This window comes from Rhincodon typus, chromosome 4, assembly GCF_021869965.1.
Source record: "Rhincodon typus isolate 14 chromosome 4, sRhiTyp1.1, whole genome shotgun sequence".
NCBI classification, from domain to species: domain Eukaryota; kingdom Metazoa; phylum Chordata; class Chondrichthyes; order Orectolobiformes; family Rhincodontidae; genus Rhincodon; species Rhincodon typus.
This window is the reverse complement of record NC_063335.1, coordinates 119,217,266-119,240,548: the sequence shown is the minus strand read 5'-3', so window position 1 is coordinate 119,240,548 and position 23,283 is coordinate 119,217,266. Positions and strand designations below refer to the sequence as shown.

The 23,283-nt window shown below is 42.6% G+C and overlaps 1 protein-coding gene across 1 annotated transcript in view; it reads right to left on the bottom strand.

Moving 5' to 3' along the window:
• LOC125482994 (trafficking protein particle complex subunit 8-like) overlaps positions 1-14,928 on the bottom strand; it is an 18,249-nt gene extending 3,321 nt beyond the window's left edge. The window contains exons 1-2 of the mRNA XM_048596219.1: positions 14,610-14,928; positions 9,071-9,283 (exon numbers count right to left, since the gene is read on the bottom strand). Coding sequence (XP_048452176.1) covers positions 9,071-9,283; positions 14,610-14,766 — 370 coding nt within the window. The 5' untranslated portion in view covers positions 14,767-14,928. The remainder of the gene's footprint in view (positions 1-9,070; positions 9,284-14,609) is intronic.
• Between the last annotated feature and the right edge of the window lie 8,355 nt (positions 14,929-23,283).

The window sequence follows — 23,283 nt, the reverse complement described above, 5'->3', positions numbered from 1 at the left end:
TTTCACATGCTGCTTGGCATACAAGTAGTCCTGGCAGTTTCACCAGGTTGACACCTTTTCAGGTACACTTGGTGCTGCCCCTGGCATGCCCTCCTGCATTCTCCATTGATGCCCTGGTTTGATGGTAATGGTTGAGTGGGAGATATACCAGGCCATGAGGTTGCAGGTTGTGGAGTACAATTCTGCTGCTGTTGACAGCCCCTAGCACCTCTCAGGTGCCCAGTGTTGAGTTGTTCAATATGCTTGCTGTCTGAGCCACTTAGCACAGTGATTGTGCCACACAACACAACCGCAGATATTCTCAATGTGAAGGTGGGGCTTCATCTTCACAAGGATTCTGCAATGGTCACTCTTATCAATACTATTGGGGACAGATGCATCTGCAGCCAGCAGTTGGTAAGGATAAGGTCAAGTTTTTCCTTTATCGGTTCCCTCACCACCTGGCACAGACTCAGTCTAGCAGTTATGTCCTTTACGGCCTGACCAGCTCGTTCAGTATTATAGCTGTCGAGCCACTCTTGGTGGAGGGCAATGAAATCTCCCAGAGTACAGTTTGTGCTTTTGCCATCCACAGTGCTTCCTCCAAATGTCATTCAACATGGAGGAGCACTAATTCATCAGTCGAGGGAGGGCAGTACATGGTAACAAGCAGGCCACTTTTTTGACCACGTTTAACATGAAGCTACAAGTCTTCATGAGGTCCAGAGTCAATGTTAAGGACTCCCACCTGACAGTACATCACTGTGCTGGGTCCACGCTGCTGGTGCGACAGGACATATCCAGGGATGGTGATGTGGCAACTGGGACAGTCAGACTCATGGAACCACATCTTCCATACAACGTCAGGCTATAGCTTGACTACTCTGACAAGCAGCTCTCCCAGTTTTGACACTAACCCAAATGTTAGCGAGGAGGACTTGGCAGGGTAGACAGGGCTGTTTTTGCTGTTGTCTTTTCCAGTGCCTGGGTTGAGGCCAGGTTATCCGTCCACTTCCAATTCTTTGTAGAGATTGGTACAACTGAATACTTTGCTAGGTCATTTCGGAGGGTAATTGAGATTCAACATCATTGGTGTGGTTCTGGAGTCACATGTAGGCCAGACAAGTTGAGGCTGGCAGATGTACTTCCCTGACGGACATTATTGAACCAGAGGGGCTTTTCTGAATAGTTTCAGGGTCATCAATAGATTCTCAATTCCAATTTTTTTTTTTTATTGAAAGGGTTCAGAAAAGATTTACAAAGGATGTTGCCACAGTTGGAGGGTTTGAGCTCTCGGGAGAAGCTGAATAGGCTGGAACTACTTTCCCTGAAGCATTGGAGGCTGAGGGATGACCTCAGAGGCTTATAGGATCATTACGAGCATGGGTAGGGTAAATAGATAAGGTCTTTTCCCCAGGGTGAGGGAAGCCTAAAACTAGGGGGCATAGGTTTAAGGTGAGAGGGAAAGATTTAAAAAGCACCTGAGAGGTAACTTTTTCAGAGGGTAGTGCATGTATGGAACAAGCTGTCAAGAGGAAGCGTGGAAGCAGGTACAGTTACAACATTTAAAACGGCAGAGATAGTAGGAACTGCAGATGCTGGAGAATCCGAGACAACAAGGTGCAGGGCTGGATGAACACAGCAGGCCAAGCAGCATCATAGGAGCAGAGAGGCTGATGTTTCGGGAAACGGCATCTGGGTAGGTATATGAATAGGAAGGGTTTAAGAGGGATATGGGCCAAATGGGATGAGGTCAGATTGGGATGTCTGGTAGGAGCGGACAAGTTGGACTGACGGGTCTACTGGGACATCTGATCGATGTGCATGAGTTTGGATCAAAGAATCTGTTTCCATGATGTATGACTATTTGCCATGGTGGGATTCAAAGCCCTTTGCCGAGTTTCCGGAATAATTGTGTAGCGATTATACAGCTGGGACACCCCCTTCCCCAAAATGAACGTTCACGAGAAGATGAAGCTGAGAAGGCTGATAGATCTTATGGACATGTGTTGATTCCATCTTTTGGCCAAATGACCAAGGGGGCATAAACTTAAGGCAATCAATTTTAAAACAAATCTCAAAAAAAATTAAAAGACGACATTAGAAACTACTTATTTGCATGTGGAATGGTCAGAATGTGGCCATTAATTGGGGAAAAAATACTAATGCCAACGACTTCCTGGACTGAAAATGCTGCAGCCTAGAAACAGTCCAATGATGCAGTTTCACCAAAAAACAGAACTGCAACTACACAGTCCTCAGACATTAGCTTTTGAGCACTAAATTCCTGCTTGGTTACTCATTAAATGAGTCAGTCATTAGAATTAAACATAATTTCTGATCCTCAAATGACTGATGTGCAGAAATGGATCTTGACAAACTTCTGATTAGCATACACCTTTACATACATATTTAAGAATCTATAGGCTTTGTGTTTGCTGTTGCATGTACTGAACAAACAAACTACAAGCTTGAATGAACATACTTAACCACAAACCACATCAGGTTTAGTACAAAACACTCCTATGTTGCTCACAACATATTCAGTAGACTCACAATCAACTGTTTGGTTTCTGACCAAAGAAAACATCACCAAATCATTGGAGAGCCATTATCCATGTGACAAGCTCCTGCGACATCAGCTGTCTACACCCTCTAGTCAAAGGGAGGTTTAACAATGTTAAAACAGTCCTACACAACACGCAGGAACCCATACCCCTTGCTTAACAACTAATTTCCTAATTCAAGTATAGTCAGCAAGGAACTGCAAAGGATTAAATGAGCCACTGTCATGGTTGGGCTAAAGAAATTAATTTTTAAAATGGACTTCAAACTTCATCATCTGCCATGGTGGAATCCCAAAAAAAAAAGCTAGCCTAACAGCTATCATATTATCACTGCAGACTGTCTAGTTCCTAAAAATGTTCTTTAGAAAGAAAATTTGCCATCTTTATCAGGTCATGCAAACACGTGACTCTAAATCCAGACTACTAGAGTTGACTTAACTGCCCTCTCAGCAATTTGGGTTTACCAATACATGGTGTAGAGATGCCCGAATCCCATGAATGAATAAAACGCATTCATTATCAATACCGTTACCTACCAGCAAAATCACCTTAAATTGTCAATTGCTGTATCATACATAACAGCTTGAAATAGTTCAGTCGCAGATTTCAACATACTACACTAAAAAGATAAATTTCTATAATTTTAAAATAGACATTTATGAAAACAGCCAAAAAAGATTTTGAAATTCCAAAATAAGAACAGAAATTGCTGGAAATTAAGTCATTGGCATCTGTAGAGAGATGAATATAGCTAATCTTTTTGGTTACTGGTTTTTCAGCAGAACAGAAAGAGGCTGAAGAGTTAACAAGCCTCACATCATAAGTGTCAAAAGCAACGTCAAGGAAGGAAAGAGAGATGGACCAGTGAAGGCAAGTAGGAGTGAATGAAGTCTTTTAAAAATGTCCAGTTCTAACAAATAAACCCGAATCCTCAACTGTCTTGCCACGACCAAAGTGTTTCCAGAATTCTATGCTGATTGCACTTTCTACTCAGTGCATTTTAACCTGACTTCCAAGCTTTTTACATCTGCATTTACTTGCTTTGGATGATTTGTTTTACCTCAGAGCACAGCACGGACCAACCATCCTTAGGGAACTGAGTTATGAATCAACCACTGAACTGTGGATCTGGAGATTCACATACGTTTGACAAGGCAAGAGCTGCAAACTTACCTTCCAAAAGGAGGAGATGCTTCCCCACCTCCACCCATCCAACAATCCAGTAATTTCACACAATCTCCATTATCATAAATCAGGAATAAACTACCAGTTATCAATTATGGGGTTTAAATTTAAAAACTGGTATGGTGGGATTTGAACTCCGATCTCTAGATTACCAGACTAGGGCTCTGGACTTCCAGAACCGCAACCATCACAACTAAAATTTTGCAGTTCAATGATGGTGAACAGTCAGCAATAATGGTCATTATCCTTGTAATGATCTCAGCTGATGGTCATACTGGACAAGTCAGATGCCAGAGTAAAACCTGGCTGAATTAAACAAAAATATATTACCTTCACTATCTGTGAATAGAATCGGTGACCATCACAGCAAATAAGTGTCTGCCACGTACTATTTCCCAACCAGGGAAACATCTTCACCTGCATCTACCTTGTCTATCCCTTTAAAGTATTTTCTAAGTTGCAATGAGATCTTCGAAACTCTACAGAATCTATACCAAGTTTGCATATTCACACCATCCCTAGGTCTGTGAAGCTTTGCTGCACTCCCTCTCTGGTAACAAAAATCTTTCCTAAGATAAAGAAATCAAACAGTACAAAGTATTCCAGGTGGTGTAGTCGAACTAAGCCCATATAAAACCAAAGATTTCACTATACCTGTACTTCAATCCTCTTGCAATAAAACAACATTCCACGAGCCTTCCTAAAAGCTTTTGCACCTGTATATTAGACTTCACCAAAACTATCACAAAGACACTTAGGCCTCTTGGTACAGCTCCACTTTCCATTTAAACACTCTGCACGTCAGTTTCTCCAAGCAAAGTGGATGACTTCACATTTTTCCATACTATATTCCTATCTGCCATGTTCTTGCCCACTCAAAGTCCTCCTGAAACATCATAGCATTTATTCCAAATTAGCTTTGTGTTGTGTTAACTACAAATTAGAAAATATCACATTTTGTCCCCATGTCCAAACCAGGGATATAGATGGTGAACAGATGGGGTCCCAAGTGCAGATCTTGCAGTACCCACAAGCCAAAGTGAGAATGACCCATTTAGTCCTGTTTTCTGTTAACCAATCATTAATCCATACTATTACATTACCTCCTACCCCTTCTGTCTTAATTCTTCTAACCAGACTTCTAACAGGGATTTTATCAAAAGCATCATCATACTACATCCATCAGTTCTCCTTTATCAATGTTGTTAGTAACTTCAAACAAACACCAAACAAGTTAAGAAAATACAACTGCCTATTCATAAATCCATGCTGACTATGCCAATCAAATCATTACCACCATGTGTCTACTTCCTTCCATCTAGAGTTTAGCATTTTCCCCAATACCGATACAAGAGTAAAATCAGTAATGTTCCCGCTTTTCTCTCTCTCCCTTCTTAAGTTTGCTATCTTCCAGTCTGCAGAAGTCATTCTAGAATCTCTGCAAGTTGGGAAGTTAATCACCAGTCCATCAACTGTCTCTATCGTCTCCTGCTTCAACACTTAGATGCAGACCTATGGATTTGTCGATTTTCAGCTCTATTCATTTTAATATTGCAAAGAGGTCCTCCTCTGTTATGATTCCAGTTAATCATAATGGACAAGTCAGATGCCAGGATGAAACTTATCCTTATAAACCACAAGTCTTATTTTTGCAATTGTTAACTATGGCAGTCAGTCACTGAACATATTCACAAATAGCTAATAATGAACTTTTAACAAGAACCATGTTACACTAAACAAAAATCAGAAACTCATTTTTTACAAATATCAGAAATGATTCAAACCGCTGACTCAATAACAACCTTAAAGACATTTAAACCTCACCACTACCTCTTTTAAAACTGTTCAGTTGGCTTCCCCTCAGTTCTACATTTACTTGATGTTTTCTTTAGTTAATATTCTTTACCTAATGTTCCTAAGGAGCTTCCAGAGATCCTGTTAATACTGCCAACTTATTGTTGAATATGCATTCCTGAAACTCATCTCTCAACGTTCTTATTTCTCGATCTCCTCCTCTTCTTGGACTTTACAGCCACCACTTTTTCAACTGATTGTCTGAAAATGGTAAATAAATAGCACCTTTGATGCTGTATGTCTTTCTCTCCTAAATATCCTCACACTACGCAAGAGCTCCTAGACATTTGAGGTACTGTTGACCCAGTTGCTCACTAATAGCAGTTTTTCTCCCCTAATAGACTGAACTGTGCACTTTCAAAGATTTAGCCACCTCATTTAAATGTGAACAAACATTTCCAGACGCCTTGCCACTAGTCAGAACTTAAGTGTAAAATTATGTCAACACAATATAGAAATACAAATCCAATTCAAAGCTACAAACTTACTGCAAAAAACTTTAACCTCTCAAGCAAAATATTTTATGAAGTTCCTACACACTTCATTAGATCTGACAGGAATTTTGGAAGTCCACACACATGTAAAGCAAGGTGGAGGTCCAGACATTGCTATCAGTGATTTGCCCTTCTCACTTGGGTACAATTTTGTGGCATCTGCAAGTCATAAATCAATGGCAAATCATTCAACTGGTGAGAAAATCAAACTTGCACGGTTAGTCTTGCTATTACAACTCCTCAAAAAATAATATAATATTGAAACAAATGCAACTGGATTTTTAAACAGTGTAAAAACTTCATAAATAATTACTGAACACTCTAAATGACCCCAAAGAGGTAATTTTCGATTTGTGGAATGTCAAATTTCTGCATTGTGGTGATTAAAGAAATGTGTGAAGTTTTTAAAAGTTTATTTTAACTTGATCTAATTATAATAACCAATTATTTATATTTTGAAATATTAAAAAAACTGGAGGCATTTGGTGCTTCCTGGTTTACTTATCCTGCCATCTCTGCAGCTGCACATCTTTGTCAGGTTTAAACTACTGCTGAGAAAAGACAAGTCTGCAGGACCAAGATCACCAGATCTTTGAGGGTAGTTTTAAAGATCAACAGGGAGCATTACTGCTTTACCACTGACTATTAAGCCTGGGCCATCAAACAGAAGGCCCAACATACAAAGCTCAAAACTAAATGAAGGTATTTGAAATCAAAAAAAAAAAGACAATTCCACCACTGAAATAGTTCTGCAATTTTTATGAAAACCTTATTTTTAAAGATTGGGAATTTTCAGTTCACAGAAGTAAGTTTCTAGGCATTCTTTCCCCAGAAAACAATGGGTTAGTTCATACTGGGCTGTTTAAGTTCATCTCATCACAAAATTAAATTTGAAAAGCAAACATTTTTAAATGGCAAAAAAAAAAAAGTGACAACTGAAAGGTTTCGGGTTAATAAATGCAAATTTTGATGACGTACATGCACATGCTCGTTATAATTAATCACAAAAGGATCAAGACCCAACGTTATTTGCAGCACCACCTCAGATCCTATTCCATACACAAACATAAGTTCTCTATACTCAGGCCACAAAGTCCCACAGATCTAAGTCAAAACTACCAGAATGAGAAGACCACCTGCAAGACCACAAGCGTCATTCAGGATGAGCTAATATTAATATCTTAATAGAATATAACCTAATAGATCAGACTTCATACGTTTTGACTTGGGACTGCAGGAACTATCCTGAGCAAGGCACACAGTTACATAAAAGGAGTGGATAAAAATAAGGTTGAGAGACAGGGTGCTATATTGATTCGCAACAATTTAAAAATAATGCTTCTATCCAGCTATTTGGCCCGGAAACAAAATTATGCTAATTAGACAAATATAAGCAGTCACATTTTTTTCCCTCAGCCTACAGGTATTCAACTAATTCAATAAAGAGGTTGATCTTTATGGCAACACCTTTCCAGAATCTCTCCACAGCTCTTCGGATTTTAGATCTTGCTAAGTTTGGTCATTTTCAGAGCTTTGTAAGATGGAGATGTGTTTTTTAAAAAAAAAAAAAAAAAAGAACAGACAGCAGCTCTCCTGGAATCGGATGTCATTCCTTTATGAGGATATGTACATCAGTTAGCTTTCAGAAGCCCATTCCACAGCGGATGTCTATTACTAATCTACTTTAGGGCATACCCAAATAATGGTTCTGTTCTCTAACATACTAGAGAAAGTAAAATCACATCCAATACAAGAATGAATTTATCAAATCACTGGCACTATACGATGATGCACAGTCCCAATCTGTACATACTGTGCAGGCATTTATGTCTGAACAAGTTGATTATAAAACATCTGCGCAATGTATTGTTAAATCCCATACAAATTCTCATGTGCTGTGTTTCTTCAGTGAAGAAACTCCTCCTTCAAATAGATCTTGCTCTTTGCAGCTCTTCCTGTCTGGCAGTCTGTGTCTTTTTGCAATTCTCTATTCCTGACTTTTACAGTCCCCTCAATAAAGATGCACCAGATTGATGCAGTGAAGTCATCTAACAGCCAGAGAGAGAGAAAATCAAGGAAACATCTCACTCATGCACATTGCCCTGATCATCCAATTGTTCCAGTTAGTCTAACCAACTGGGGACAGTCTCAAGATTTGCAACAAGACCCACATGCTCCTTATCCAGGGCCACGTAGCATGGCCAAGTCACGGTGTTGTCCCCAAAAAAACCACTTCCAGCCAGACCTGCAGACAGCCACCTCGGCTGGGCCTGAAATCAGGTGAACAGGAAAGCCCACTGACTCACTCACTCCCTCCCTCCCTCCCTCTGTCCCAGGTGACTGAAGATAAGGCACTCCAGATGGAATTTTGCCAAAGGCGTGCTGCGAAGTGGTCTGGGAAGGCTGGTTCCTTCTCAAACCAAGCCATCACCAGGAGTCATTGCTATCTGAATCTTCTCAATTTTCTTTTTATCTGAAGCAAACACTGAAATCATCTCATGGCTACTTCAATTATCCACAAACAGGATGGATAGCACGAATTTAATGAATCATCCACTTTGCAAACTAATAGTCTGGTCAATGGGGAAACAATGGTCATTTCAAAGTTTAGCCAGAAACATTTACACAATATCCATTTGAGCAAAGTCCCTTTTCAATTGCAGAGTACTGCTACAGAGAATATCCACCCAATTTCAGGGCCCAAACTGTCTTAGAGATTGCAAGTTATACTCTAATTGTAACTCAATTAGATAAATACAAACACTGAAAAACATCAGGATATCTTGGCTAATCAAGCTGTTTGAATTTCCAACTCAAAGAACGAAATCTAAACTTCAAACACCTTCCACAAGTTGAGTCAAAGATAGTAGGAACTGCAGATGCTGGAGAATCCGAGACAACAAGGTGCAGGGCTGGATGAACACAGCAGGCCAAGCAGCATCATAGGAGCACAAGTTGAGGTTCCTTTCACAGCAAAAGTAATTAACAAACATGAAACTGAGGGCTTACCACTGATGTTGAGATCATAATCTCCCGCTGTAATCACATTAGCAACCAATCCTTCTGCAGGTTGACTGGCAGAAACCACTTCACTCAACAGTTTCCGAATAGCAGTCTGTTGTGGCGGCTGGGTAACAATTCCAGTAACGTTGATCCTCAGGTTTTTAATAACATGGCTCTGGTTGTTAGGATCTCGCATATGAACTAGGCAGAAAGGAAAAATAGCAAAAATTCACTAAACAGCTGAAACCAACATTCTGCTCACTGTTTACTAATGTTGCATGTTCCAATTCCATTCTGATTATATACCGACTTGGAGTACACGGAGATACAGTGTAATTAAACAAAGCAGATGGATACAGGAGACCCCAGATAACAAGGTGTAGAGCTGGATGAACAGCAGGCCAAGCAGCATCAGAGGAGCAGGAAGGCTGACGTTTCGGGCCTAGACCCTTCAGAAAAATGGAAGAGACCCCAGCATCTCTGAAGGCTGTTCAGTCAATCATTCTTTAAAATTATGCTACAAGCCCCACTTCACAATTTTTCCCCAAGTATTTCTCCAACTATTTTCTGGAAGTTACAATTGAACCTGCTTTTGCCACCCTTTCAAGCAGCTCATTCCAGATAAAAAAAACTTGCTTTTAATCTGGTGTCTTTTCAAAAATCAATAATCTTAAATCTAAGTTCTCTAGTTCATAACCTTCCAGTCATTGAAAATAGGTGCTCCTTCTTTCCTTAAACTCTTCATTTTGAAGATTATTAAATCTCAGTGTAATGATCACCGGTCTAAAGGGGACAACCTATAACTCATTAGTTCGTACCCATGATTCTCATTACGAAGTACGCATTAAGGATTTATAACAAGCTAGGACAGCGTCTTAGATTTGGTGCTCCACGCCTCTACATACGAAGCCTAGGACCCCATACTCTTTTTAAAAAGAACTCAACATGTCTTACCACCTTCAAAGATTTGTATGGAAACACCCAAGTCTTTGCACATGCAGCCCCTTTAAACATTATAAATTAAATGCACAAAGCTTCTGCCTTTCAAATATATACTTAAAATTGCATTTTTCAGGATAGTTGTACAAAGCAATCTGATAGCCAATTAAACAATTTTACAAGCATTGGCATTGCTGTTATACAGGTAACAGAAAAATTAACTTGCTACAGCACAGCAAGCTCCTGCAAATAGCCATGTGACAACAACCAAATCATGTTTCTATGAAATAGTAGGAACTGGTCTGCTGTGTTCATCCAGCTCTACACCTTGTTGTCCCACGTTTCTATGATTTTGGTATCGTGCGGGATATTGAACCAAAGAACACCTCTTTCTAAGAGTGCCATCAGATCTGTTGCATCCACCTGAGGATGTATAAGTAGCATTACTTCTAAAGTCACAGCAAACAAATACATATAGTTAAGAAAATCATAGTGTATCAGTATCAGAATTATGGAATTCCTACAGTGTGGAAGCAGGCCATTCAATCCATTGAGTCCACACCAACCCTCCAAAGAGCATATCACCCATCCCTCCAACTCCCTGCCTCAACTCCCCCATCCCCATAACCCTGCATTCCCATGGCCAATCCATCTAACCTGCACATCTTTGGACTATGGGAGGAAGCCTGAGCACCCACGGGAAACCCACACAGGGAAGACGGGCAAACTCCAAACAGTCACTCATCGAAGTCTGGAATCAAACCTGGTTCCTTGGCACTTGTGAGGCAGCAGTGTTGACCACCAAAACACTGTGCCACCCCACATTGGGACATGTTGTACTCCTGCTTTTTAGTATTTAGAAAACCTACTGTATAAAGTTAAACCAAGCAACTTTGACCACGTGCAGCTGGAAGTGACTTCATGACTATTAATACAGATAAGAATGAACGGAGAACAAAGTCAGTCTAACAAAACAATTGAAAGAATCATGTGTCAAGGAAGATCAAATGTCAAAGAAAACCAAGCATGGAATGTAACTACCATAATAGATACTTGTAAAACTTGTATATGCGAAATTGTAAATGTGAAAACAAAAATTGAATTGTCAAAAACTGAACAGTCTTTATTTTCCCCACTCAGAGATGGGATGGGCAACTGAACAAGTAGCCTTCAAGGTTGATCAAAGTCCACAGGATTTTAAACAAAAAAAACATGTAATTGTGGGAAAGATGGTCGACACATTGTGGAAAATAACAGTTACAATGCACATCGACAGTTATAGATCATTCATTTAGCTTTCTACATTTTATTATAGTTATTATGTTTTGGGAGGAAGAACTTGGAGAGCAAACATGTGCCACAATTTTAAAGGTGACGCAAAAAGGACACTTAGGAGTGTGGTGCACAATTCCTGGACAATCTGGACTGGTAAGCAAATGAGTTAAGACAGTATTTAAAGTTCCTGAGTTTCTACTAAATATAAATGGTTAATTCTTCAAGGCACAAAAGAAAACATACATTACAGAAACGTGTACCCAACATATACACAGATGGCATAGCTGAGAACATTCAATCCAAAAGCTTGTGCCTATCAAAATCTAAATTCAATGATCATTTTGAAAATGCACCATAGATGCATTTTAGACCACTGGGATCCTGAAACTTGGGGAATAAATACAAGAATAAAATAATAAAAGTGGAAAATTATGCAAGATTTATCCATTTGTTCGTTAAATCTATTTATAATTCATAAGACTCAGCATTGCCTGCTTTTTTTTTTTCATTTATTCGCGTGATGTTGCAGGCTTGGCTAGCACTTACTGCTCTGGAAAAAGTGATGGCGATCTGCCTTCATGAACTGCCGAAGAGCACGTGGCATGTATTCATTAAGTGCTGTTAGGAAAGGAGTCCCAGGATTATGACCCAGCACTGATGAAAACACGATGACAGGAGATGGTAGCATTGCAGTAATGTTACTGGGCTAGTAGTCTAGAGGCCAGGATTAATGGTTTAGAGACAGGTTTAAATACTAAGTGACTAATGGAATTTAAACTTAAAAAGTCTGGAGTATAAAGTTGGTTTGTTATGGTGCACAAAAAACTTGCAGATTATAAAAAACGTATCTGCTTCAAATAAGAAAATCTGCAGTCTTGGCCTATTGTGGTTTAGATTTGTCTCAGACCTGCAACATGGCTGACCCTTAAATGCACTCGAAAATAGCCCAGCAAGCCATACAGATATAAAACACCTTACCACCATCTTCTCCTGAATGGTGATGAATAAGCAATTAGTCAAATCTCATTAAACAATAAGAAACTGGTGATTATATCATTGAAGCAAACAAGATTCTGATGGGACTTGAAAGATTGGATACCAGATGGATGTTTACTCTTGCCAGGGAGACTAAAACTAGGGGAAACAATTTAGAATGAGGCCTCTTTTTAAGATGGCAGTGGGAGAATTTTTCCTCTCTCAATCTGTTGAGAGTCTGCAGTAATCACTTCCTCAGCAAACAGCCTGGAGGTCATCATTGACCAGAAACAGAACTGACCAGCTACATTAATGTTGTGGCTACAAGAGTAGGCCAGGGGCTGGAAACTCTGCAGCAAATAACACAGCTTCTAATTCCGCAAAACCTATCCACCATCTACAAGACGTAAGGCCGGAGTATGATAGAATGCTTTCCAGTTGCTGGATAAATGCAGCTCCAACACTCGAAGCTTGACACCATCCAGGACAAAGCAGTCCTGTTTGATTGGTACATCATCCACCATCTTGAACATTCACTTCCTTCAAAGGTAATGACTGTAGTGTGCACCATCTATATATGATGCACCGCAGCAAGTCATCATTGTTCCTTAAACAATATCTTCCATACCCAAGACCATTACCATCAAGATGGACAAGGGCAGCAGGTACATGGGAACACCACCAACCACATGTACTTCTCCAAGCCAATCATCCCAATTTGGAAATATATTCTCATTCCTTCCCTTTTGCTGGGTCAAAATCCTGGAACTTCCTAACAAAACTACAGGTGCACCAGCACCAAAGGGACTGCAAAAGGTTCAAAATGCAGCTCATCATCACATTCTCTAAGGCAATACATTGCTGGTTTGACCAGCGACACCCACATTTTGAGAATGAATAAAACAAGTGAAGCATAGTTGTTGAATTTAGTCCAGGCTTAGTGAGACAGATCCTTTTTGAACAAGGGAGTCAAGGGTTACAGGAGGCAGCCAGAAGAGAGGATTTGAAACCAGATCAACCAAGATCTTACTGAAAGGCAGAGAAGACAGACTTCTCCTGCTCCAAAATCTTACATTCCTGAAATTTTATATCTCCAGGTCAAGATGGAGACATGGAGGCAGGGTATTTCCAAGTACTTGTAAAAACCAGTGTAATACAACTGATGCACTTTACTTCTTCCCAGTGGATTCATTAACACAAACATCAATGCCAGGACACACATCTGCTACATGCTACACTTAGGCATCAAGATAAATCACCCAACTCAAAACTGTGACATGAAATTCAATGTGGCAGCAAAGACAGTTTCATACACTGACCTGTTCAATGTATCACTAGTGAATTTGTAAGCCTATTGAACTCAATGCAACAGGCCAGTATTATTTAATAAAAAAAGTTAAGGATTCCATTCTTGCTCCCATTTCCAGTTGTTCAGCCCAAATGAATTATTTCTGCACAAACACATCCCTATTAACAAAGCATAAACATAAACTGTACCATTTATGCATCCAGCAGTTAATTCCTCATTGGGAGAATTGAATCTCATGATTATTTTATAAAGTACCAATACATTACAACATCAAAACATTAGATATCATCCCAGTTTTTTTTGTTTCCCTCACCAGCAATGACACATGTAAAACAGCAAAAGCTTTCACTTCACATAACTGCAAATACCATGCACTGTTTTCAAGTATAAATCCACTCACTTCAGCATAGGATGAAATCATAATTACAAGCAACAAGCCAGCCTGGTCAACTTCAGACATGTTTATTAGATTGGTGCTGAATTTGAAGTACAATACATGAGCTTCATTGGACCTCTGTCTAGAACAAAATTTACTTGAGTCAGCTGAAAAGCTGATCAGTTGTTTCAACAGGGTTCTAAAGCTTTCTCACTAACTTAAGAGTAAAAATACAGACTAGCCTATGTCCCCTGCTTCAAATCCATTACATGTCTAACTTTTTCCCTGTTTTAGTACATTGGCATCGCCATGAAACATGTTAACTCTTTCTCCCTCTCCGGTATCAGACCTGTTGAGTATTCCCAGCACTTTCTGCAGCATGCTTTGTAGGGAAACATAAAGCACAGAAACATTTGTTTAGTGCGGTTGGACTTGGACAGTCACGGGAAGGTAAATAAACCTTCTCTAGCTGACAGCGGTGTAGGGTGAAAGAGGTGCTGAATGAAGCGCAGAGACAGTTTACGAGGAGGACGGGTGAGGGTGACAGAGCCCGGGGGATCTGACAACAGGAGAAGCGAATAACTAGGCACCTTCAGGCCAAAGACCTGAAGGCCTCTATCTCTCTCTGGCTCCCTCCCATCCGGCAAACTCACCTTCGGAGGTGAGGCGGCAGAAAGGCCTGACCAGCTCGGCGAAGCTCAGGTTGTTTTTCCGTGTCGAGCTCTCGGCGGCCTCACTGCACAGCACAGCCACCATAGGCACAAAGGTGTCCTGGATGAACTCCTGAACGCTCTGCACGCACTGAGCCATCACGAGGACCCTCAGAGACACGCTGACGGCGCACCTCCCGCTGCTCTTTATCGAAAAGACGACAAGTGGGTTCCTTCAAGGGAAGGAGGCCAGGCCCAGCGCCGCCATGTTGGATGCAATCTCCCTGCTTTCCCGTCGCCGCGTCACGTGCCTGCCCCTCCCCCACGCTCCGAACTCCAGCTCCGCCCCCTCCCCGACACGCCGAGCGCCTGCGCGGTCGCGCAATAGACTTTACCATCAATCACCGTCTGAGGTCCGCCCTCACGTGGCGTCACACTCTTCCCGCCTCCTGGAGACGCGCCTGTGTTTCTCCAACCGTGCACCATCCTGTCAATCACTTTCCAGGACCCGCCATCATGTGATGCGAATTCCCATGCCGCCGTGAGGACGCGTCTGCGCAGTTCGACCAAGCTGCACAGCTGTCAATCACCGCAAAGGGTCAACCCCCACCCCGCAAGCCTCATCGCCCCGCCCCTTTGGTCACGTCTGCGCAGTACTTCCAAAGTCTGCATTCCCAAAGGTGTAGAGGGTTTATGTAACTTTCTGTTATCTTATTTCACCTGGTTTATCTACAACTTAAACTGATAAGGGGTGACCGATTGAAGATTCAATATATTAACAAAAAAAAGACACGTGAAGAGATAAATTACTTCCAAAGACTAATATTTTCAAGATGGCAGCGGAGTAGCAGCACAATGTGGGCTCATCGGCCCAGGAGACTTGAGTTCACCTACTCCATCCACTTCACTTTTTCTTCACCAAGGTCTTCCTCAACCGTCTCCTCCCCTTGGCTGAGGAACTCCTTTCGGAGCCGCGGTGTGGCTTTTGGCCGCGGACGGGCACAAAGGACATGATTTTCACTGCGTGACAGATGCAGGAGAAATGCCGAGAAGGGAGCCTACCCCTTATATGGCCTTCTTTGACCTTACAAAGGTCATTGACACCATTGATTGGGAAGCATTATGGAGCATCCTTCTCTGTTTTTGTTGCACCATGAAGTTTGTCGCCATATTTCGCCTGTTCCATGACAACGTGGAAGTCGTGGTAAACAAAAATGGCTCCACCAACATCCCATTTCCCTTTCGCACCGGTGTCAAGCGGGGCTGCATCATCGCCCCAACACTTTTCTTGATATACCTTGCTGCAATGCTTCACATCACTGCCGACAAGCACCCCGCTGGAGTGAAGCTAACTTACAGAACTTGTGGGAAATTAATCAACCTCCGCTCACTTCAAACCAAAACCAAAGTCAGCTCAACCAGTGTCATCAAGCTGCAGTACGCAGATGATGCTTGTGTGTGTGCAATTTCAGAGGACATACTCCAGATCACTGTCAACACCTTTACAGAGGCATACACGAGCATGGGTCTCACCCTGAACATCCACAAGACAAAGGTGCTCCATCAACCTGGCCTGGCATTGTGGTGCGAACTCCCAATCGTTAAGGTCCACAGGGAGGCCTTGGAGAGCGTTGACTATTTCCAATGCCTCAAAAGTGTTCTGTCAGTCAAAACAGCTATTGATGAAGAGATCCAGCACTGCCTCCTGTGCGCTAGCACAGCCTTCGGCCGCCTGGGGAAAAGGGAGTTCGAGAACAACAACAACAGATCTGACACCAAGATCATGGTTTACAGAGCTGTGATGGTTTTGGCTATCCTGTATAGCCCTGAGACGTGGACAGTCTACAGCAAACATCTCAAGGTACTGGAGCAGTACCACCAATGCTGCCTGCGCAAGATCCTGCGAATTCGCTGGGAAGAAAGATGCACCAACACCAGCGTCTTCAACCAGGCCAACATCCCCAGCATCAAGGCACTGAACACCTTTGATCGGCTACAATGGGCTGGGCATGTCATTCGCACGACTGACACAAGACTCCCCAAGCAGGTGCTCTTCTCCCAGCTCTGAAACAGCAGGTGAGGCCCAGGTGGATAGAAGAAGCGGCTCAGTGATACCCTCAAGGCCTCACTGGCCCAAGACCATTCAAAGTGGAGGAAGATCATCCGGGAAGGCGTCGAGCACCTGGGGACTTGCAGTCAGGAAAAAGTGGAAACCAGGCAAAAACAGCGAAGGCAGCGCACTGCCACCCCAATGCCCCACCCACCCTTACCTGCAACCATTGCCCCAAGTGTAACAGAGTCTACGGTAGCTGCATCAGTCTATGCAGTCACTTATAGACTCACCCTGAGAGCGGAAGAGAGTCATCCTTGTCTGCAAGGGACCGCCAATGATTACTTCTTTCTACAGTTTTTTTAATGTTTTCATTTATTACGGTACCTTGCCTTGTTTTAACAACTTCAGCAGAAGGCATCTTCACCCAGCCCAGGCCCAGCGATGAAGTCGCCTCCAATGGCCCAGAATGGTGGGATAGGCCCGGCGCCTGGCGGGGCAGTCTCCTGTTGTGGTGGTCTTGTTCAGGAAGGGTGGTCTCAGCCTGGAATAGCATTCTCGTCCTGTCGTGGAGGTCTTTGGTGGCTTCCATGGATTTCGGCAGGCCAGCATGAAGGTCTGATCCCAGCACAGCGGTCTTGTATTGGTGTGGAGGTCTCATCCTTGCTTTGGAGGTGACTTCCGGGTCTTCCAATGGCCCAGCGTGAAAGTCAAGTCCCGGCATGAAAGTCACGTCACGGTGTGGCAGGTCAATCTGAGCCAGGCACCGCGTTACAGTGTTGGCCCATTTTTCCAGTGTGCTCCAAACTCAGGAGTTGTTAATTGAACTGTGATGAACTTTTACTTCTTATTTATGACTTCTATCATTAATTTAGGTGCTGTGGTATGACGACTTATAAAACTTTTCACTGTATTTGTTTAGTAAGAATACTCATGACAATAAATTGCCATTCTATTCCACTGGTTCGAGATCATAGAACTAGGGGCATAGTCATGAGAATTAGGGCCAGACCGTTCGAGAAGCCCTTCTACACAGAAAGAGTGGTAGAGGTTTGGAACTCTCTTCCACGACTGCTGGATCAGTTTAAAGCTGAGATGGATAATTTTTTGTCAATCAAGTGTATTCAGGGTTATAGGCCAACATGGAGTTAGACCACAGATCAGCCATGCTCTCATTGAATGGTGGAACAGGCATAAAGGGCTGAATAGCCTACTCCTCTTCTGATGTTTGTCTTTATAGCATAAACTATTCAGAATCCTTTTCCCCCCAATGACAAACGGCAGAGAAAGAACTGGATGTGCATCTTTTCCACATCCTCTCTGGCCACAGGAGAAATGCCAAAGGACTGATGGACAGATAATGTGGTACCATTATTCCAGAAGGGTTGTCGACATAAATTATGGGAATAGAAGAGATAGTAGGAACTGCTGATGCTGGAGTCTGAGACAACAAGGTGTGGAGCTGGATGAACACAGCAGGCCAGGCAGCATCAGAGGAGCAGGAACGCTGTCGTTTCGGGTCTGGACCCTTCTTTGTTTTTTCTGAAGAAGGGTCCAGACCCGAAACGTCAGCTTTCCTGCTCCTCTGATGCAGCTTGGCCTGCTGTGTTCAGCCAGCTGTACACCTTGTTATCTCAGATTCTCCAGCATCAGCGGTTCCTACTATCTCTGAATCAATTTTAACCCCACTACCTTTCAGTTCTTTTGCCAGACTTCAGCCTATTGATAAGTATTAACAGTGCTGGTGACCTCGTGTTGTAATGAAATCTGTCATGTTATAAACACAATGAATGAGTCTCCTTTCAGCTGCATTGAAACAAATGGCAACCTGTGTGTACATTCAGGTTGTTTTAGAGATAGTAGGAACCGCAGATGCTGGAGAATCTGAGATAACAAGGTGTAGAGCTGGATGAACACAGCAGGCCAAGCTGCATCAGAGGAGCAGGAAAGCTGACGTTTTGGGTCTGGACCCTTCTTTGTTTTTTCTGAAGCTCTACACCTTGTTATCTCTGTACATTCAGGTTGTCAGCTCTGGAAGAGGGGATTCTTGGACCTTTGATCATGTAACATTTTGACTATATAGCATGGTGTCTATTATGAAAGTTAGATTGAGTACATCGTGTCATGTTGCATGTGCCCTCTATAGAGTGGCCCCGTGTACTCCTTTTCACACCTACAATTTACACCTGTTTATCACTCCTTTACCATCATCAGCATTCCCTTTGCCCTGTCACTATCTGTTTCACTTCCTCTTCTTCCTCTACATAAAGCATAAAAACTATCATTTTCAGTTTTGAAGAGGAGTCATATCGGACTCAAAACATCAACCCTGTTTCTCTGTCCACAGATGCAGGCAACCTGCTGGGATTCTCCAGCATCTCTTTTTATTTCACATTTCCAGCACCTGCCATATTTTGTTTTTATTTGAGAGGAAAAGGAATGCTGCAGAGCAATGTCAAAGAACAAGGCGTCATGCAGGGTGAGTATTTAGTGAACCAGACTGGATTTTACAACTATTCCTAACAATTCCGTAGTTGCCACTGGACTAGCTTTTAATTGTAGATGTTTCAGCTACGAATATGATTCAAGTTTAAAGTGAGAGGGGAGAGATACAAAAGAGGCCAGAGAGGCAATTTTTTCACAGAGGGTGGTGAGTAGTAGTGGTGGAGGCAAATACAATTTTGTCATTTAAGAAACATTTAGACAGGTACATGGATGGGATAGGTATGGAGGGATATGTATTAAATGCAGACAAGAGGGACTAGTTTAATTATGAAAACTGGGCAGTATGGACATGTTGGGCCGAAGGGCCTGTTTTCATGCTGTAGACCTCTATGACTACATTTGGTTTCTAGTTCGTTACCAGAGTATGAAATAAAGGAGAAAGAATTACAGTTTGAAGGCATACTATACACCATTAGTAATAAGTATTGTAAATATTTAAAAAAAACATCTGTATTATAGCAGTACATCCCAATCTCTTTCCCACTGTAACTCCATATAGAGGCTTGAAAATTATCACAGCCACTCAGAACAGTGAGAGTGGAGTAGGGGGGCTGTGAGAGCAGGAACACACTTGTTATAATTCAGGTTGATCTCCACTATTGCCATCTCAGAGCATGGACCCCCAACATTTCAGCTCCAAACCCCACCTTACAAAGCCCTGCAATACATGATCATAGAATCACAGAATTGTTATGGTGCAGAGGAAGACCATTTGGTCCCATTGTTTCTGACCCACCTCCTGAAATTTTACTGTAGTGACAATCTTCAACAATCTGTCCTGGTCAAGAAAGCACAGCAACATATCTACTTCTTCAGGAGGCTAAGGATATTCAGCATGTCCACAAGGACTGTTACAAATAATTGCAGATACACTATAGACAGCATCCTATCTGGATGCATCATAGCATGGTATGGCAACTGCTCTGCCCAATACTGCAAGAAACAACAGAGTCGTGAACACAGCCCAATCCATCATACAAACTAGCCTTCCATCCATGCACTACATCTAGACTTCCAGCTGCCTCAGGAAAGCAGCCAACATCATCAAAGATCCCTCCCACCCCCGGTTTACTCTTTTCCACCATCTTCCATTGGGCAGAAGATACAAAAATTTCAATACATGTACAAACAGATTCCAAAACAGCTTCATCCTTGCTGTTCGCCACTCAAAGATAGCAAGAACTGCAGATGTTGGAGTCAGAGATAACACAGTGTGGAGCTGGAGGAACACAGCAGGTTAGGGAGCATCAGAGGAGCAGGAAAGTTGATGTTTCGGGTCAGGACCCTTCTTCAGAACTGGGGAGGGGGAAGGGAGTTGGAAATAAATAGAGGAAGGAGGGGTGGGGCTGGGGCTGGGGACAGGTAAGTGGGATGATGATAGTTGGATGCAGGTAGGGAGTGGTGGGGATTGGTCAGTGCGATGAGTGGGGCGGATGGGTGGGAGAGAAGATGGACAGGTTGTGTCAGGTCAAGGAGGCGGGAGGGAGGATGGGTGGGGCTGGGGAAAGGTTGGTGGACAGGTGATGGGTGGATGCAGGTAGGGGGTAGTGGGGATTGGCCAGTGAGGTGGGAGGGGCGGATAGGTGGGGAAGAAGATGGACAGGTTGAGTCAGGTCAAGGAGACGGGGATGAGAGGGAGGTTTGGATGTGGGATGAGGCCAGGGATGGGGAGATTTTAAAACTGGTGAATTCTTTGTTCAGGCCATTGGGCTGTAGGCTCTCATGGCAGAATATGAAGTGTTGTTTCTTCAGTTTGCGTGTGGCGTCATTGTGGCACAATGAGAAGGAGGCCCAGGATGGACATGTCATCAGGGGAGTGGGAGGAGGAGTTAAAATGGTTGACAGCCGGAAGGTGGTGTTGATTATCGCGTAAAGTGAGCAGATGCTCCACGAAACGGTCCCCGAGTCTGTGCTTCTGAAAAAGGGTCCTAATCTGAAACATCAACTCTCCTGCTCCTGTAATGCTGCCCGACCTGCTGTGTTCCTCCAGCTCCACACTGTGTTGTCTCTTCATCCTCGCTGTTATCAGACTTCCGAATGGACTCTCAAATGTCAATTCTGATCTCTCTGTGGCTGTAACACTTCTGTATTCTCACTCTGTTCTGCTACCCTGATGCACTTGTATGCTACGATCTGCTTGCATAGCATGCAAAACAACACTTTTCACTGTATTTTGGTACATGTAAGAACAATAAATCAAGCACTCTCGGGTCTAGGCCCGAAACGTCAGCCTTTCTGCTCCTATGATGCTGCTTGGCCTGCTGTGTTCATCCAGCCCTGCACCTTGTTGTCTCTATAACTCAGCATGTAGTTTCTTTTGAATAATTATCCAATATCCTTTTAAACATCTCAGTTGAATCTGACTCCACGATATTGTCAAGCAGTGCTCTCCAGACGCTAACTACTTGCTATGTGAAAAAGTTTTTGCTCACCTTGTATTTGTTTCGTTTGCAAAATACTGTAAAATTGTGCCCTCTAGTTTTCAACCCATTTGTTGGTGGGAACTGTTTCACACTCTGTTCAAAGCCCTCAGGTTGCTGAAAACATCTATCAAATCATCCAACTTATCCAGTCTATCCAATCAGTTAGCTTAGTTGGGTAGATGGCTGGTTTCTGATGCAGTGACACCAACAGTACTGGTTTAATTCCTGTTACTTGATGGAGTTACCATGGAGATCCCAAATTTTCAACCTTGCCCCTCACCTAAAGTGTGGTGACCCTCAAGTTAAACTCATCAGAAGTCAGCTTTGTGGTCCTCTGGGAATATGAGGACTTTACCTTCAAATCAGGAAAAGCAACCTACACCACGTGGTAGCCACGGGCTTTGAGCCTGAGCTCTGTGCAATTGTACGTTATCCTAACTCCACCAACCATCCTCCAGCCCAAAAAAATCCACTGATATTACTCTCTGTTTCCTATCACTCAGCCAAGTTTGTGTCCATTGTGTCTCTTTTATTCCATGACTTACAACACTCCTCACAACACTTGTGTAGCACTGTATCAAATGCCTTTTGGAAATCAATGTAGATCACATCAACAGCCTTCCCCTCATCAACTTTCTCTATTACCTGTTCCAAAAAAGACTACAGCAAGTTAGTTAGACACTAAACCAGAAATTGCTGGAGAAACTCAGCAGGTCTGGCAGCATCTGTGGAGAGAAAGCAGAGTTAATGTTTTGGGGTGGCTCACTGGTTAGCACTGCTGCCTCACAGCGCCAGGGACCCAGGTTCAATTCCACCCTCGGATGACTGTGTGGAGTTTGCACATTCTCCCTGTGTCTGCGTGGGTTTCCTCCAGGTGCTCTGGTTTCCTCCCACAGTCCAAAGATGTGTGGGCTAGGTGGATTGGCCACGCTAAATTGCCCATAGTGTTCAGGGGTGTGTAGTTTAGGTGGGTTACAGGGGGCTGGATTTGGGTGGGTTGCTCTGAGGGTTGGTGTGGACTTTTTGGGTCGAATGGGCCTGTTTCCACACTGTAGGGGTTCTATGAAATAAGGGTCTTCAGAACTGAAGAAGGTCATTGGACCCCTAAGTCTGCTTTTTCTCCACAGATGCTACCAGACCTACTGAGTTTTCCCAGCACTTTCTATTTTTGTTTCTGATTTCCTGCATCTGCAGTTTTTCGGATTTTTTTGGCGAGACACTGTTTACTTTGAGTGAATCCATGCTACACTTCTGAATTAACCCACATTTTTCCATGTGACTATTAATTCTATCCCAAATAATTGTTTCTTGAAGCCTCCCCACGACTGAGATTAAAGTGGTTGGTCTGTAATTTCTGGACCAATCTTTATAATGTAAAACATTTCAAAGGTAAAATTGTGAAGCAAACTTTGATATCAAGTCACTTGAAGAGATAGAATAGGTAAGCAAATGCTTGATCAAAGGGATGTAGAGTCATAGAGTTTAAAGGAATATCTTAAAAGATGTGAGGGAGAGGTGAGAAATATTGGGAGTGCCACTGGGCTGTGTTTACCTTCATATTGAAAAATCAACTGGTTCATACTGTGTCTTGGTGAATATTGAGTTTCCTCAGCCATTAAACCAACCTGTTACAATAAACAACACAAAATGAGATAACAAGGTGTAGAGCTGGATGAACACAGCAGGCCAAGCAGCATCA